Source organism: Neolamprologus multifasciatus, chromosome 6, assembly GCF_963576455.1.
Source record: "Neolamprologus multifasciatus chromosome 6, fNeoMul1.2, whole genome shotgun sequence".
Lineage (NCBI taxonomy): Eukaryota > Metazoa > Chordata > Actinopteri > Cichliformes > Cichlidae > Neolamprologus > Neolamprologus multifasciatus.
Genome location: NC_140444.1, coordinates 39,040,866 through 39,057,013, shown reverse-complemented (window position 1 = coordinate 39,057,013; position 16,148 = coordinate 39,040,866). Strand labels below are relative to the sequence as shown.

Below are 16,148 nucleotides of genomic sequence, written 5' to 3'. Positions count from 1 at the left end.
CAGCCTCACCTATCACAGCTGCAGTGCAGTTGAGGCAGAGCAACGTGCCAAAAGAAACAAAAGGAGAAATGAAATGAATCAGCATGTGATTTCATCAATTAATCAGCTGATCTTGTTCAGGTTAGAGTGGACCTTTGGTATTTACCTCATTTCCTGTCTGTATTAAAATGCCATTAAGCTTTTTTTCCCATTCTTGTTCGTGACAATATGTCCAAATGAAAGCCTTTGTCCTCTGGCTTCTGTGACTGTAACCTCTCATTTAGTCTTCCTGACAAAGCAAATGTTTCTGTGGGTTTTTGTTTGGTTTTGTGGTGCTCAGGTTTAACTGCTGAGGCAGGAGCTGCCTTCAGAGGGACACTCTCCGTCGACATTCCCCACAAAAGCTAACCGCGGTTAGGAAAAGAGGCCTACATCAGTTCTCTCTCCTTGCTGGGAGTCCAGAGGTGGAATGAGTTTTCACGCTTGAAGAAACACAAGTCTTAACTCCGGTGCCCTCTCTGCATTCTCTTTTTCTTTCTATCTGCCGCTGCGTCTGTCTTCCTGTCTGTGTTGTTCTCGGTCCACCTCGGCCAACTATTGTTGTGGCTTCTGAAACTTTTAATTGACTTCCTGTCACCTCCTGTTCTCTCTGTAACCTCCTTTTTTATCTTCGTGTTCAACTTTATATAAACAATGACAGAATGCAGCACAAAGCTCAGCTTGTTTGATTTAAAGGCTTCGGTTGTTCCAGAAAGCTGGAGCAGGAGTTCAGGCAGAACTAGAGAGAGATCCTATTTCTCCCGTGTCCGCTTGTCCTCGCTGGCTTCTAGTGAAATCCAGGACTGAATTTGATCCTTCTCCTCACATGCAACATCTGGAATAGTCTGGCCCCGTCATTCCTTACAGACATCACAGTACTATATCGTCCTAATAGACCACTTTGCTTTAAATTGCAGCTAGTGTTATAAGTTGAAAGAGAGGCAGAGCTTCCCAGTTTGGATCTGGGAGCCTTCGTCTACGTCTAAGACTGAGTTGAAAACGTTTCTGTTAGATAAAAGCTTTTAGTTATAGTTAAACAGTTCTTCACTCAAGTTTTCACTCTGTGTTTCTACAACACTGTTGCATTTAACCATTATTCAGTGTTAAACGCTGTCTCTCTCTCTCTCGTGTGTCTTTTCTCGTTCTCCTCACACCCAGCCGCTCACGCACATGGACGCACCTTCCTGATCCCGGTTCTGTCACCAAGCGCTCACATGTGTTCCTCTAATGGATGGGGTATTCTTTCTAATGTCGTGCTTCTGTCCATGAATATAAAGAGGCTTTAAGCAGCTGTGGTTGTGAAGTAGCTTTGCACAAAGACAGCTGATTTGGATTGATGTTTATTTAAACCTGTTATTACTGACCTACCAACCTATTACAACCTTCATCCTGGACGACCCGGGTCTTTTAGAGCTCTTTTTAAAATTATGGTATTTGTTTTGAAATGCTTTCACACTCTTGCCCCGCCTTACACACCCTGTCACTCTCTCAGGTCAGCTGACCTCCTGGAAGTACCTACCATAACCAGATAAATAGATAAGATGTGTAGATGAATGAGTTACAATCGTTGTGATTTCCTCCAAATGAATCAGAAAGTCAAGTAAGGCTCTGAAAAATGATGTTTTACTCTGAAGACTGTTTGGTCAAAATGTGTTGCTGTTGAAATTAATTTTCTAAAGCAGCAGCCTGACTGAGAGACCTTCAGTATTGCTCTTCCTCATATATTATTATTACAATTCCTTCCTCCTTCCGGGCATGAGGAGGTGGGGGGGGGGGGGGGGGGGGGGGGGGCTGATGTAGTAACAACACTCACATTAGAAGAACCGACTTTTTCTTTCGCAACAACGATTAATTTGGTGTATTTGAAGTAACATATCCTGTGTTTAGATATATTCATGCAGCTACAATATAGAGCAGAATACACATTTCTGCCTGCCATCAAAGGTTGAACGCCCATAATTATATAATTTTGGGCTAATCTTTATTCCACTGGGATATATAAAGTATTTCTGGTAATCCTCTTTTCTCCACATGAAGCTCGATTGTAAGAAAAATAATCTTTTCTTAAATGTTTGTTAAGCTGTCAGCAGGTTTTACAGTCTTTTGACTCACAGTGTGCATTTACTCCTCCACATATCAACAACAGAGAGAAGTCTTTTTCACCAGAGGAGATGGGCGTTAGTGCTTAGTTAACCTCGTCACTAAGGTTAACTACAGTAACGATTTGTAATGATTCTGCTAATGGTGTTGCAATGTGTATAAATGAAAACAAAACAATTAACAGTTAGTTTAGACAACATGCATGAGTGTGACATGAGAGTGTGGAGCCGTTGCCGTATGAAAGCAGACGTGTGTGTTGATGATTCAGTATAAATATTTCATTTTTAAATATCACAGTCCACATCAACACACTATAGATATATTGTTGCTATGCAGTATGTTTGTGGGAGGATTTGGATAGGCTGGCAATCAGACTTGTATAACAAGTGGTCACATATAACTCACTGTGTCCCAGAAATGATTAACACATAAGGGCATCTGTACACTGTGCAGAGAAGTGAAGCACATGCGTTGTTATATTAGTTTAACTAATGCTGCAAACTGCTGGATGTTCTTGCCTGGCTCTAATCTCTTCTCAGTTGGCATTTGGGAGGACTGATAAATCGGCCCATTAGCATAATGGGTGAATTTTACACTTATAATTGCTCTTATAGAAATACAGTGTCTGACAGAATTCATATAAGTAGAATGGGAGGCGGAGCCTTCAGGCCCCTCTTCTGTGGAACCAGCTCACAGACACTATCCCTACTGTTAGATTCGATTCCACAGCGTACCGTTCGTCTTTGTCCCCTCACCGATAACGTCGTGACAGATGGCCGCCCCTCCCTGAGCCTGGTTCTGCAGCAGGTTTCTTCCTTTTAAAGGGAGTTTTTCTTCCCACTGTGGCCAAAGTGAACCTCATAGGGGGTCGTCTGATTGTTGAGCTTTTTTCTGTATTGTTGTAGCATCTTTACCTCACAGTATAACATGCTTTGAGGTGACTGTTGTTGTGATTTGTCGCTATGTTTAAAAACAGTGAAATGAACTGAACACTCAGTTATATGGTAGAATTGATTTGTTCTTATGTAGTGCTCTTCTAGTCTATGATGTGTTGAGAAAATGAACCCTTCCACACATCTATTGCTTTCCACTCCACTGATCTCTTTGGTCTCTCTACTGATGTCCTCAGTCTGTCTACGCTGAATTCATGAACTTTTAAGAGTACTCCCACACTCTGAGAAGGCAGCTAGTTTATAAAAGAGTGCTTGAAAGCTTGTTGGGCCAGCTCATTGCTAAAATGACTTATCCACAGCTGATCCACAACCCTGCCCATGGAAAATTGTTTTATGACACTCCACTGCCCCTCTGGCTAAGCACAGGTGATCCTGTCTGATTTTCATGTATAATGAACCAAAACGTTATGAAACAGAACTAGTTGAAAGACAAAGTGGACAAGTCCCTGTACCTTGTTAGATGTAAATGGGTTTGAATAGAATAGTAGTGTTTGTATGTGGTAACGGTTATAGTTAAAACAATGGCAGTGATAAGACAGTACAGAGTGTTAATAGTAAACATAAGCAATACAAGGAAGGCAGAGAGCGAGAAAAGACTCAGTAAACACAAACATAGTAATGTAGAACTGTAGCACTGTAGTACTGTAGCACTGTAGTACTGTAGAACTGTAGTACTGTAGCACTGTAGAACTGTAGTACTGTAGTACTGTAGAACTGTAGCACTGTAGTACTGTAGTACTGTAGTACTGTAGCACTGTAGAACTGTAGTACTGTAGTACTGTAGAACTGTAGCACTGTAGAACTGTAGTACTGTAGCACTGTAGCACTGTAGAACTGTAGTACTGTAGCACTGTAGTACTGTAGTACTGTAGCACTGTAGAACTGTAGTACTGTAGTACTGTAGAACTGTAGCACTGTAGAACTGTAGTACTGTAGCACTGTAGCACTGTAGAACTGTAGTACTGTAGTACTGTAGCACTGTAGAACTGTAGTACTGTAGTACTGTAGAACTGTAGCACTGTAGAACTGTAGTACTGTAGCACTGTAGCACTGTAGAACTGTAGTACTGTAGAACTGTAGTACTGTAGTACTGTAGAACTGTAGCACTGTAGAACTGTAGTACTGTAGCACTGTAGCACTGTAGAACTGTAGTACTGTAGTACTGTAGAACTGTAGCACTGTAGAACTGTAGTACTGTAGTACTGTAGAACTGTAGTACTGTAGAACTGTAGTACTGTAGTACTGTAGCACTGTAGCACTGTAGAACTGTAGAACTGTAGTACTGTAGTACTGTAGCACTGTAGAACTGTAGTACTGTAGTACTGTAGCACTGTAGCACTGTAGAACTGTAGTACTGTAGAACTGTAGTACTGTAGTACTGTAGAACTGTAGCACTGTAGAACTGTAGCACTGTAGCACTGTAGAACTGTAGTACTGTAGCACTGTAGAACTGTAGTACTGTAGTACTGTAGAACTGTAGCACTGTAGAACTGTAGTACTGTAGCACTGTAGCACTGTAGAACTGTAGTACTGTAGTACTGTAGCACTGTAGAACTGTAGTACTGTAGTACTGTAGAACTGTAGCACTGTAGAACTGTAGTACTGTAGCACTGTAGCACTGTAGTACTGTAGCACTGTAGAACTGTAGCACTGTAGTACTGTAGCACTGTAGCACTGTAGAACTGTAGTACTGTAGCACTGTAGTACTGTAGTACTGTAGAACTGTAGCACTGTAGTACTGTAGCACTGTAGCACTGTAGAACTGTAGTACTGTAGCACTGTAGAACTGTAGCACTGTAGTACTGTAGCACTGTAGCACTGTAGTACTGTAGCACTGTAGCACTGTAGTACTGTAGCACTGTAGCACTGTAGAACTGTAGTACTGTAGCACTGTAGAACTGTAGCACTGTAGTACTGTAGAACTGTAGCACTGTAGTACTGTAGCACTGTAGTACTGTAGCACTGTAGCACTGTAGCACTGTAGTACTGTAGCACTGTAGCACTGTAGAACTGTAGTACTGTAGCACTGTAGAACTGTAGTACTGTAGTACTGTAGCACTGTAGCACTGTAGTACTGTAGTACTGTAGCACTGTAGTACTGTAGCACTGTAGCACTGTAGCACTGTAGAACTGTAGTACTGTAGCACTGTAGCACTGTAGTACTGTAGCACTGTAGAACTGTAGTACTGTAGCACTGTAGTACTGTAGCACTGTAGAACTGTAGTACTGTAGCACTGTAGCACTGTAGCACTGTAGAACTGTAGCACTGTAGTACTGTAGAACTGTAGTACTGTAGTACTGTAGCACTGTAGCACTGTAGTACTGTAGCACTGTAGAACTGTAGTACTGTAGTACTGTAGCACTGTAGCACTGTAGTACTGTAGCACTGTAGAACTGTAGTACTGTAGTACTGTAGCACTGTAGCACTGTAGTACTGTAGCACTGTAGAACTGTAGTACTGTAGCACTGTAGTACTGTAGTACTGTAGCACTGTAGCACTGTAGTACTGTAGTACTGTAGCACTGTAGTACTGTAGTACTGTAGCACTGTAGCACCGTAGTGCTGTAGTACTGTAGCACTGTAGCGCTGTAGAGTACAGAGTACGCTACAGTACTACAGTGCTACAGTACTACAGTAGTGCTGTAGTACTGTAGCACTGTAGCGCTGTAGAGTACAGAGTACGCTACAGTACTACAGTGCTTACAGTACTACAGTAGTGCTGTAGCACTGTAGCGCTGTAGCACTGTAGTACTGTAGTACTGTAGCACTACAGTGTACAGTACAATAATGTACAATAATGTTGTTGTTGGTGTATATGAGTGGCTGCGAACTGCAAAGCTGCAGTCATGACAGTGTAAACCAGGGGTGTCCAACTCCAGGCCTCGAGAGCTACTGTCCTACTGATGTGCTCCAACACAGCTGAATCAAACGGTAGCTCTTGAGGCCTGGAGTTGGACCCCCCGGCTGTAAACAGCAACCAGAGAGTAAGAATAAAGATGCTGAAAAGCATGAATGTGTGGACGGGTCTGCCGTGTGTTCGTGACAGTTTCTTTTCAGGTGAAAATCAGTATTATTCCAAATTTTTGTGGTAATGTGACTAAGAATTTCCAGTCTTCCTTGTTTTATTACAATGTGAGGACTTTGGACTCCAGTTTGGTCCCTGCGTAATATTGTCTTTCTATTACGGATCAGGTTGATCGTAAGTCATTCCAGATACGCTGAATGACTTATTGTAATCGTTAAGATGAAACCTTCATCACCCTCTTTAGAGATCTGACCTCCTTCCTTCCTGTTTGGACGTCTCACAGGCATTGGTCCTTTACTGTTCTCCATCACTAACTGCTCGTGGAGGCAACGTTGTGCTCCGCTGAGGTAATTCCATTATAGCAGCTCTGCTTGCAATTACCAGCCTAATTCAAAGTTACCATTCATTAGCAAATTATCAGAAAAAGTTGCCAAAAATCAATTTGGACAACTTTATTATGCACACTACAAATTTCTGTCCTTTGCTTTTTAAAAGCAGCACTCCACTGACACTGCTCCTTTAAAGCTCTATAATGATCTTTTAATGGCATCTGATGCAGGAAATTGATGCTCTGTGCTCATGTTGCTGGACCTCAGTGCCTTTGATACTGTTGACCAGAATAAGGTTATGGCTGGGATCACTCAACATCCTTGTTAGGGTGAGCAGACACTGCTGTGGGGGTCCTCAGGGTCCATCCTGGGTCGATTGTTATTCTGTTTTTAGGTGTTAGGTGCATTTCTTATTATTTTTATGGATGACATTCAGTTCTACTTGACTTTTAAGCCTCGCCAGCTGCCCTGGCTGTCTGCCCTGGCTCACTCTGTATGTGGGATTAGTGACCAGCTCTCCAACTATTGTTTTAAACTCTGAAGCCACGATTATTGCTCCTCCTGATATGCACACAAGTCAACTGATTGCTTCTTTTTGCTGACCTGTGTTTGCAATCGTAGCGTAATGTTTGAGTCCTTATTGAACTTTCACATATAAACTCGATCTCACATTTCATTTCAGGAACATTACCAAATTGCGATCCGTAGTCTCCTCCTCTGAAATGGACCAAATTGTTCTTGTGTTTGTATCATTGTGTTTAGATTATTGTAATGCCCTTTTTACTGGCTTAAGGAAATCACCTCTGTTACTGCTGCACCCAGACACAGCTCACATTACCGCTGTGTTACTCTTGTTTTTACTTTGGCTCACCATTGATTTTAGAGCTCGTTTTAAGAGTTCACACTTGCATACGGAGCATTAAATGGACACGCTGCAGACTATTTGTCTCAACTTCTTGTTAAACACACTGCTGCTCGCTGTATCCACTCACAAACTCAAAACCTATTAGCTGTTCAGACAAGAGTCCAGACTCGAGGGGACCGAGCGTTTCAGTCTGTAGTCTCCAGCTCTGGGACAGTTTACCTCTCCAGCTCCGTGTAACTCTGTGGACTCTTTAAAAAACAAAAAATTAACAACTTTTCTGTTTTAATCAGGCCTCGTTATTCTTTTGTTATGTACGTGTTTGTTTTTTGTCTGAATTGTTGTTCAGCACTTTATGAATGTTGTATCTGTAAAAGACACGATATAAATCAACTTTACTTACTTCCTAATAGACTAGAGGAGTGAACAACTTTTTCACAAACTCATCTTCTCTACATCTCACATGAAAGTTCATGTTGGGAGGAAACTCGCCTGTTATGATGTTAAATTACTGAAGCCTGTTTACTGGGTAATGCTACACACAGTACAGGCCATAACTGATCAAAGCAGTGAAAGCAGAGCCAGGGTCAGCTTGACATGCACACTGGTCTGAAATCATCTTATCAAAAAGGATAAAAGGTTTCTGCACATGCGCAAACCACCACAAAAAGCCGCGAGCCTCTAGCTCAGAGAGATGCATGTAAAATGGAGACAGCTACAGTTTCCTATGAGCATGAAAACAGCAGCAAAAACAGCAAACATTCACACAAAAACAGGACATTGTGGTGGTTTAATGTGAAGTCATTGTGATGGAGTGGTGCACAGTGCTGTATTTAGTATGTACTCGATTAGAAGTGCTGAGAAATCAGCTCGTGGAGTGGGAGCAGGAAGTGCAGATATCGTATCCTTGGTTAGTCTGTCTGGACTGTGTGAACTTGCACACAGTGTTTAGCAGATGATTGGAATATGCTACTTGCAAACATACTGTTTTCACTTTTGCAAACTCCAGTTCAACCCGGTGCACACTTTAATTGTCATACCTGAGTCAGCAGTTGATGTTTTCCCACCTGACTCACTGTCAGCTCGCTGTCCTCCTGCACTGAAGTCACACACAAACATGTGATATTCAACTAAAAAAACAACGTAAAAAACTGAAGTTATCATAAGAGCAGGGTATGGATTACCTTTCATAACATACTAATAATAATACATTTTATTACTTGGCACCTTTCAAAATGTGCAAGGTCACATTACAACACAACACAACAAGAACAGTGTTAAATGATGGGAGCAGAAATGTAAAACAAAAAGGTGAAAGTTAAATAAAACCAAAGGTAAACAAACAGGATTTACAGCTGCACGGCACTAACGAGCTAACCGCACTAACGTGTTGCAGCTCTCGCATGGGGCGATCCATGTTAACTCGCTAACGGAGATTTGCTGCGTTAATGCGGTTATGGCATTAACGTCATTTTAACGAGATTAACGCTGACAGCACTAGCAACTATAGAACAATATAGACCACATAGACTGCTGCTGGCCGTTGATTACATTTCATTACATTAGCTAACATTTTGCACACAATAAGCAAAAACTTGTGTCGTGAAATAGCATTTTCATCTTCTTTACTTGTTCGTGTGCACGGGCGGTTAAACCTGTTTTTGTTAACCTGTCCCCTCTCCAACAGAAACGCTATTATATAATTAGACGACAATGTCAGAGAATAATACTAAAACTAGGGATGCACCGATACCGATACTGGTATCGGGTATCGGGGCCGATACTGTAAAATGTGTGTGTACTCATACTCGTAAAAGTTAACCGATACCATGAACCGATACTAACTTATTTCATTAATCAGAGGGTGGCTTGTCATTTCTGTTGTAGTTTTTTAGATTGGCCACTAGGGGGCCAATTATTATTTTATTTATTATTTATTTTATAATAATTATTTTGTTTGTTTGTTTACAATATGGACACTCTGCAATAATTTAACAGTTTATTTTATTCTCAAACCTAATTTGTATTTATTTTATTCCAAACAGAAGTGTTTATTTATTATTCTGAAAGCTCGAGACAGTGCCAATAGTTCAGTGATATTTTGTAAAATTACAATGTGGAGACTCTGCAATAATTTAACAGAAGTGCTTATTTTTCACTTGAAATTTTTTTGTGGTCATTTTTATTAAGATTTTATTTTTTATCGGCAGAGAATATGATAAAAACCAATTCATTGCATTTGTGTGTGTGTGGTAGAAGTATCGTTTTTTTTGTACTCTGTATCGGCAAGTACTCAGATCGAAGTATCGGTATCGTATCGGTTTGAAAAAATTGGTATCGTTGCATCCCTAATTAAAACACGTTGTTATTGCTGATGTGACTTTATTTTGTCATTGCCTACTAATGAGTTCTTTAGGGGTGCTACAGTGAAAGCGCACGAGCGTCTCATCACAGGGTCTAAACTGGGCAGTGGTGCCATCAGCTGGGAAAGACCAGATTTTCCCTCATGCTGCGAGTCCAAAATGTTATTTTCAGCTGTGACAATATTTAACTAAAAAGTGGGACTGACTGAGATGTGCAGTGTTCTGATTGGATGCTGCTGACTTGGTGGTGAAACACAGGCCTGCTTGGTGATTTATGTCGAGTCTTTCAGACTCACTGATTAATATTGAGTTTAATGCGTTTTGAGTAATGATGCTGGTTTTTCATCTTCGTGTTACATGTTACACAAAAGTGATTATTGTTATTATGAATATGATGTATTAGACATGAATTTGGAGTTGTACAAAGAAATGATTGGCAAAAGCAAATCCCAGAATCTGCCATTAAACACATTAAACAGTCTATTGATTGTGTCACACAAAAACCGAGACAGTTTTTGTGTGCAGATCTGGTAACTAGCCCTGCCCATCACACACACAGCAATATTTGCACGTTGTCTCTAAATGTATGGGTTTGTAGGAGGTGCAGTAATTACAAATAATAGTCATAATGAAACTCAGACTTTTCTATGTGGTTTTCAGCATTCAGCCTGTAAAGTCTGCATAACTGGAACAGTTATTAAGATGGCAAACAGAACACGAAGCAGTGAGAGGAAGAACTACTCCTGCACATGTCCCTCGCTTCTCTCTTTGCTTTCTGTTTTCCTCGCTGAGTGCAGCAGAGAAAGAATAACAGCAGGGCTGGGAAATGGAGATCTGATGCTCTTTATGCAAATCAAATTCCAAGACTGCCATTCATTTCCTTCACAGTACCTTGAGGACGGAAAGGGGAGTTGAAAAGCAAAGGGACAAAAACAGCGAGGAAAAGTTGAACCCGGGTCAGCTTTGAGCAAATATTTTTACAGAATCGGAGCAGAGCTTTGTGAAGGCCAGTCACTGAGCTGTATTCACTCCAGCTGAGCCGAGTGTTTAGTTACACTTCTCACTGACGCTGCACTCACATCCAGTGATAATAAAAAATCCACATTATAACTCTTCATCAACCTTAACCGCATCATCTGGGAAATTTGCCTTTATATCAATCATCCAGACGTTGTATAATAATTAGGGATGCACCGATACCGATACTGGTATCGGGTATCGGGGCCGATACTGTAAAATGTGTGTGTACTCATACTCGTAAAAGTTAACCGATACCATGAACCGATACCAACTTATTTCATTAATCAGAGGGTGGCTTGTCATTTCTGTTGTAGTTTTTTAGATTGGCCACTAGGGGGCCAATTATTATTTTATTTATTATTTATTTTATAATATTTATTTTGTTTGTTTGTTTACAATATGGACACTCTGCAATAATTTAAAAGTTTAATTTATTCACAAACCTAATTTGTATTTATTTTATTCTAAACAGAAGTGTTTATTTATTATTCTGAAAGCTCGAGACAGTGCCAATAGTTCAGTGATATTTTGTAAAATTACAATGTGGAGACTCTGCAATAATTTAACAGAAGTGCTTATTTTTCACTTGAAATTTTTTTGTGGTCATTTTTATTAAGATTTTATTTTTTATCGGCAGAGAATATGATAAAACCTGTTTTCCAAATCATTGCGTGTGTGTGTGTGGTAGAAGTATCGGTTTTTGTACTCTGTATCGGCAAGTACTCAGATCCAAGTATCGGTATCGTATCGGTTTGAAAAAATTGGTATCGTTGCATCCCTAATAATAATAACATCACATTTTGAATCTGACCTTCTTCAGCCATTTCATCTGTAGACGGACCGACTGTCTTAGGTTAAGAAGTGTTGGCTTTTTTGCTTTGTTTGCTTAAAAACGGTCTGTGGCTAACGTGATTTTCTCTCGTTAAGCACGGATTTCTTCAGATGAGAGACTGTGACGTGAAATATGATCTAAATGTATCCGTTTGATTTACAGGGATTATAACGACAGCAGTACTCGGGGAAAGGACCCTTCCAGTCAGATAAAAAGACAACAATGTTAGTGCCACTGATTTACACGTGTGTAAAGATGAGTTGTTTTCTCTTCTGTTTGTTGACAGAGCAACCGTCCAATCATCACAACTCCAGCCTTCCTCCGGTACCACCCCCTCATCGCCAACAACCCTCAGTAACAGCTCTTAGCCAAGCCCTGAGCGCCACACATCACACTGGCCAATCCCTGAACTCCACAAGGCAGCTAACCCCTCCTACTGGAAGCCCGGCCCCTGTGGCCGGCCAATCACCAGCAGAGCTGCAGACCACGCCCCCCGAGAGCGTCCCGCTGCAAGACAGCTGGGTGCTTGGTAGCAATGTACCTCTGGAAACAAGGTAAACTGTCTTTTTCAGCCATCTTACTTCACTTGTCTTTGTTCCACACTTGACCTGTAGCCTGTCAGCATTATCACAGTGACAGTGTAACCCAACTATGTGACGCCTCATCAGGCTGCCCAGTGGGCTGCGACGTCCTTAAACAGATGTTTTACCTCTACATCCTGAACGAGTCCCCCGAAAATCAAAAGGTAGCTAGAATAACAGAAAAACACTGTGGGAGGAAAAACAGCAAACTATACGTAGCTACAGTAGATCCTGGGGTTACCCTGCCCTCACCTTACAGCAGCTGGGAGAGGCCCTACTCATAACTGAAGAAGGTGAAGAAAACGGATGAAAGCAACAACACAGTCTGGATCCAAGTCCTTAAACTCTGCAGAATTCATTTTAGAAACAAACAAAAGAAAAAGAATAACAACAACAACATAATTATTATTATTATTATTTGTCTAAAGACTTAATTAAGCTAGGATAAGAAATACTTTCTCCCATGTATGTGGTATCGTTGTGAGAGTGGAGCACAATCGTTCTGTTAGTGCTGCAGAGGTTAGTCCAGGTCGTCTGTAATACACAACACTTTGCAGTGACCTCCTCTTCACCGCAGCTTCAAAAGTGTCCAGTTTGCAGCCAATCACAGAGCAGCCTGTTAGTGTCACGTATCTCAGCTCTCGCTAGTACACCACAGTAAGGCTGAAGCATGCTCGCCGTGAACACATGCTGGTCTTCTGAATGTGAAGCTTCCTGAAATCACTTAACTGTCAGCCGTTCGCTCATGTTCTGCTTTCTATAGGCAGACTGAGAGTCTGTGCAGCACATCAGCTTCTTTGTTAAAGTCTGTTTACTTTTCAGACACTTTGAAACACATTTGGCATTTCAAAGTGTTTAAGAACATCCCAAAGTCACTTTGTTTCCTCTCAGCAGTGACACAAGTTTGATTGGTTATTTTGACCCTTGAATCCTGGACCAGTCTGTACTTCTCCCTCTCGCTGTTTTTATTTAGAAAGTCTCTGTTTTCTTCAGTAGGGAGTAACATGTTTCTAGCAGCCATATAAAGGGCCATTGTTGCCTTCCACATGCATACATACAAAATATATGGGTGCAACTTTAGCTTTGACCCTGTACCTTTGTCCAATTTGCACTTCTTAAAAATAGTGAAAAAGAAAGTGATGCACTGATGAGAAAGAGATGCTCCAAGTGTTTTAGCTTTGTGCCTGTATCTGGCTGTATGTTTATAGGCATGTGACCAAGCATTCATCCACATGTATGGACAAAGAATGAAACTGAAAGCAGTGACGTCCACATGTGCTTTGACTGTCTAGTGTTCCCGTTACTGCCCGGGTAAAAACGCAATACCACTCGTAGCAGAAGGAGGCTGATTAGCTTGGTGAAGGTAAGCAGGGCAATGATTGGACCAGAGCAATGAAAGTAAAGCTATTTGGCAATTAGACTCTGATGACCCACTATAGCAGAACAGAATCCCAGCGGTGCTGGGTAAAAGAATAAGAGCAATCTTACCATGACAGGAAAATGACAGCGTCTCTATAGAGTATGAACCACACTAATGCAGCATTACCAAAGGCACAGAATACAGGCAGACACCTGCAATAAAGGCTGGCAAAGGTCAGGAGAGAGAAGAGAGCTCGCGATAAGGCTGCGAGTGGAGTTCAGGAGAAAGCTCTTGCAATAAGGCTTGTGTGTTGATAGAGGACATGGGAGAGAAAGGAGATGGATAATGTTGGAAGGCTGTCGGAGATCAGGAGAAATACAAGAGACAGTCTGTGAAAGCTCAGAGGCCGTTTGAGGCCCAGTTTGAGGCCCAGTTTGAGGCCCAGTTTGAGGCCCAGTTTGAGGCTCAGTTTGAGGCCCAGTTTGAGGCCCAGTTTGAGGCCCAGTTGACCTGCTCTACGTCCTGAGCTACAGCCACCCACACCCTGCCTGGTTCTGCTCACAGGACTCAGGATGGGAAACATCAGAAAGGAAGCAGGTCAAACTGATTGCTGTGGTCCAGGCAAACATCTTACATTATGTGGTTTGTATTGTAATTATTTAATGTAATTAATTTAATTTAGTCAATGTCATATCCCAGGAGAGAAACCTGGCTGGCACCCCAGAGATAAAAGTCTACTTATTAAGCCCCTTAACTCCCCCCCTAAGCAAACCATCACAGTTGCTGTGTAGATCTGTGAATCAATGTGTTGTTCACTTATGGCATACAGTGTCATGGGCTGTGTGTGTCCGGCAGGAACCAAAATGCAGCCTCCAGCAGGCAACAGGTAAACTCAAAAAAAGGCTTTATTGTTGAACACCTGGAAAACCAGCACTAACTACACAGGGAATACGAAATAAACCAAACAGGCAGTCTGGGCGAACACACAGTGTGGAGGGAGAACGCGACGCTGGAGGGAACAAAACAAAGGGCTTACATACACAAGGAAGGAGCTGCACTGTAAAAACTGTAATATAAAAGCATTTTGCTGTGTATTTTACAGTTTTGTTCTGTTTTTCTAGAACATCATTAAATTCACATAAATAGACTGATTTTACATTTCAAATGTAAATTAACGTAAAATCACTGTAAATGTAATAAAACATAATTTTCGTGATTATTAAATGTATCTGTCTGTACATGAGCATATTTAGATTGTTAAAATAATTCACAAATGTGTCATAATTTCACAAATATCTGTCTGTTATTTGAAAGATCGAGCTGTTAAATTCAAATGTGATGCTGTGGAAAAATATATAAAATGATTCGTATAAACTTTTTTTACATCAAATAATAATAATTATTATTGTTTTTTAGGGCGATCGTGGCTCAAGAATTGGCAGTTCACCTTGTAACCAGAAGGTTGCCGGTTCGAGCCCCGCTTGGACACTCTCGGTCCGTGGGCAAGACGCTTCACCTACTGGTGATGGGCAGAGGGGAATTGTAAAGCGCTTTGAGGGTCTCATAAAGCGCAATATGAATGCAATCCATTATTATTTAAACCAACTGTTAACTGTATATTTCTGTACCTTTAAGTATTTTTATTCATATTGCTACATTCATTGACCATGTTTATAGGTAATTTCATTGTTTGATCACATTAAAATGTTCCTAATTTAATGTCTAAAAGCACTTGAAAAAGGCAGAATCTCATGTAAAAGTAGGGCAACAAACTGTATTGTCATTACTGGAAATAACCGTATATTCATGGGAAAGTTATTTTCTGGTATTATTTTGGCCCAGCTGCTAGGATATTACTGTTTTATAAGTTTTTTTTTTTACGGTGTGGGACTAATTAACACAACACAGGATGCAAAGCTGAACGTAACACATGAGACGAGCTACCTTCAAAGGACTCTCCAGGAGCGCTCACAGTGCAACATGCCTCATTTCCCCGCTCATAGAGGCAGTTTTCTTTTCTTCTGTCTAGCTTTCACACACGTTCATACTCAAGTTAAAGCACTGGAGAGCAACTTTGGTATTGTGCCCAAGGATATTTGGCATGCTGACTGGAGCAGCCAGGATCAAACCTTGTGATTGGTAGATGACCTGCTCCACCTCCTGAGATACAGCTGCTCCATCACCCCATCTGTAGCCAGTCCTGTTAGTGATCTGGCCTAAGAAGAACAGCAGGGGAACGGAGCATATTTTTGATAAATCCCACCCTTGATGATGCCGCACAGCAAGAAGGTCCTGAGTTCAATTCCAACATCAGGCCGGGGTCTTTCTGTGTGGAGTTTGCATGTTCTCTCCGTGTTTGCGTGGGTTCCCTCCGGGTACTCCGGCTTCCTCCCACCGTCCAAAGACATGCAGCTTGTGGGGATAGGTTAATTGGATAATCCAAATTCTCACTAGGTGTGAATGTGCGAATGAATGTGAGTGTGAATGGTCGTCTGTCCCTATGTGTTAGCCCTGAGACAGACTGGCGACCTGTCCAGGGTGTACCCTGCCTCTCGCCCTATGACAGCTGGGATAGGCTCCAGCGCCCCCCGCGACCCTGAAAAAGGATAAGCGGAAGCGAATGGATGGATCCCACCCTTGATAGCAACTTATACAACTGGCATGAAGTTAGCCTCTCGTGTTGTTCACACGATCCTGACTGCAGG

At 41.5% G+C, this 16,148-nt stretch overlaps 1 protein-coding gene across 8 annotated transcripts in view; it reads left to right on the top strand.

The window, feature by feature from the left end:
- tenm3 (teneurin transmembrane protein 3) overlaps positions 1 to 16,148 on the top strand; it is a 796,285-nt gene that overhangs the window by 643,534 nt on the left and 136,603 nt on the right. For all 8 annotated transcript variants that reach the window (XM_085163565.1, XM_085163562.1, XM_085163563.1 and 5 more), the window contains one exon: positions 11,789 to 12,056. In XM_085163565.1, coding sequence (XP_085019691.1) covers positions 11,789 to 12,056 — 268 coding nt within the window. The remainder of the gene's footprint in view (positions 1 to 11,788; positions 12,057 to 16,148) is intronic.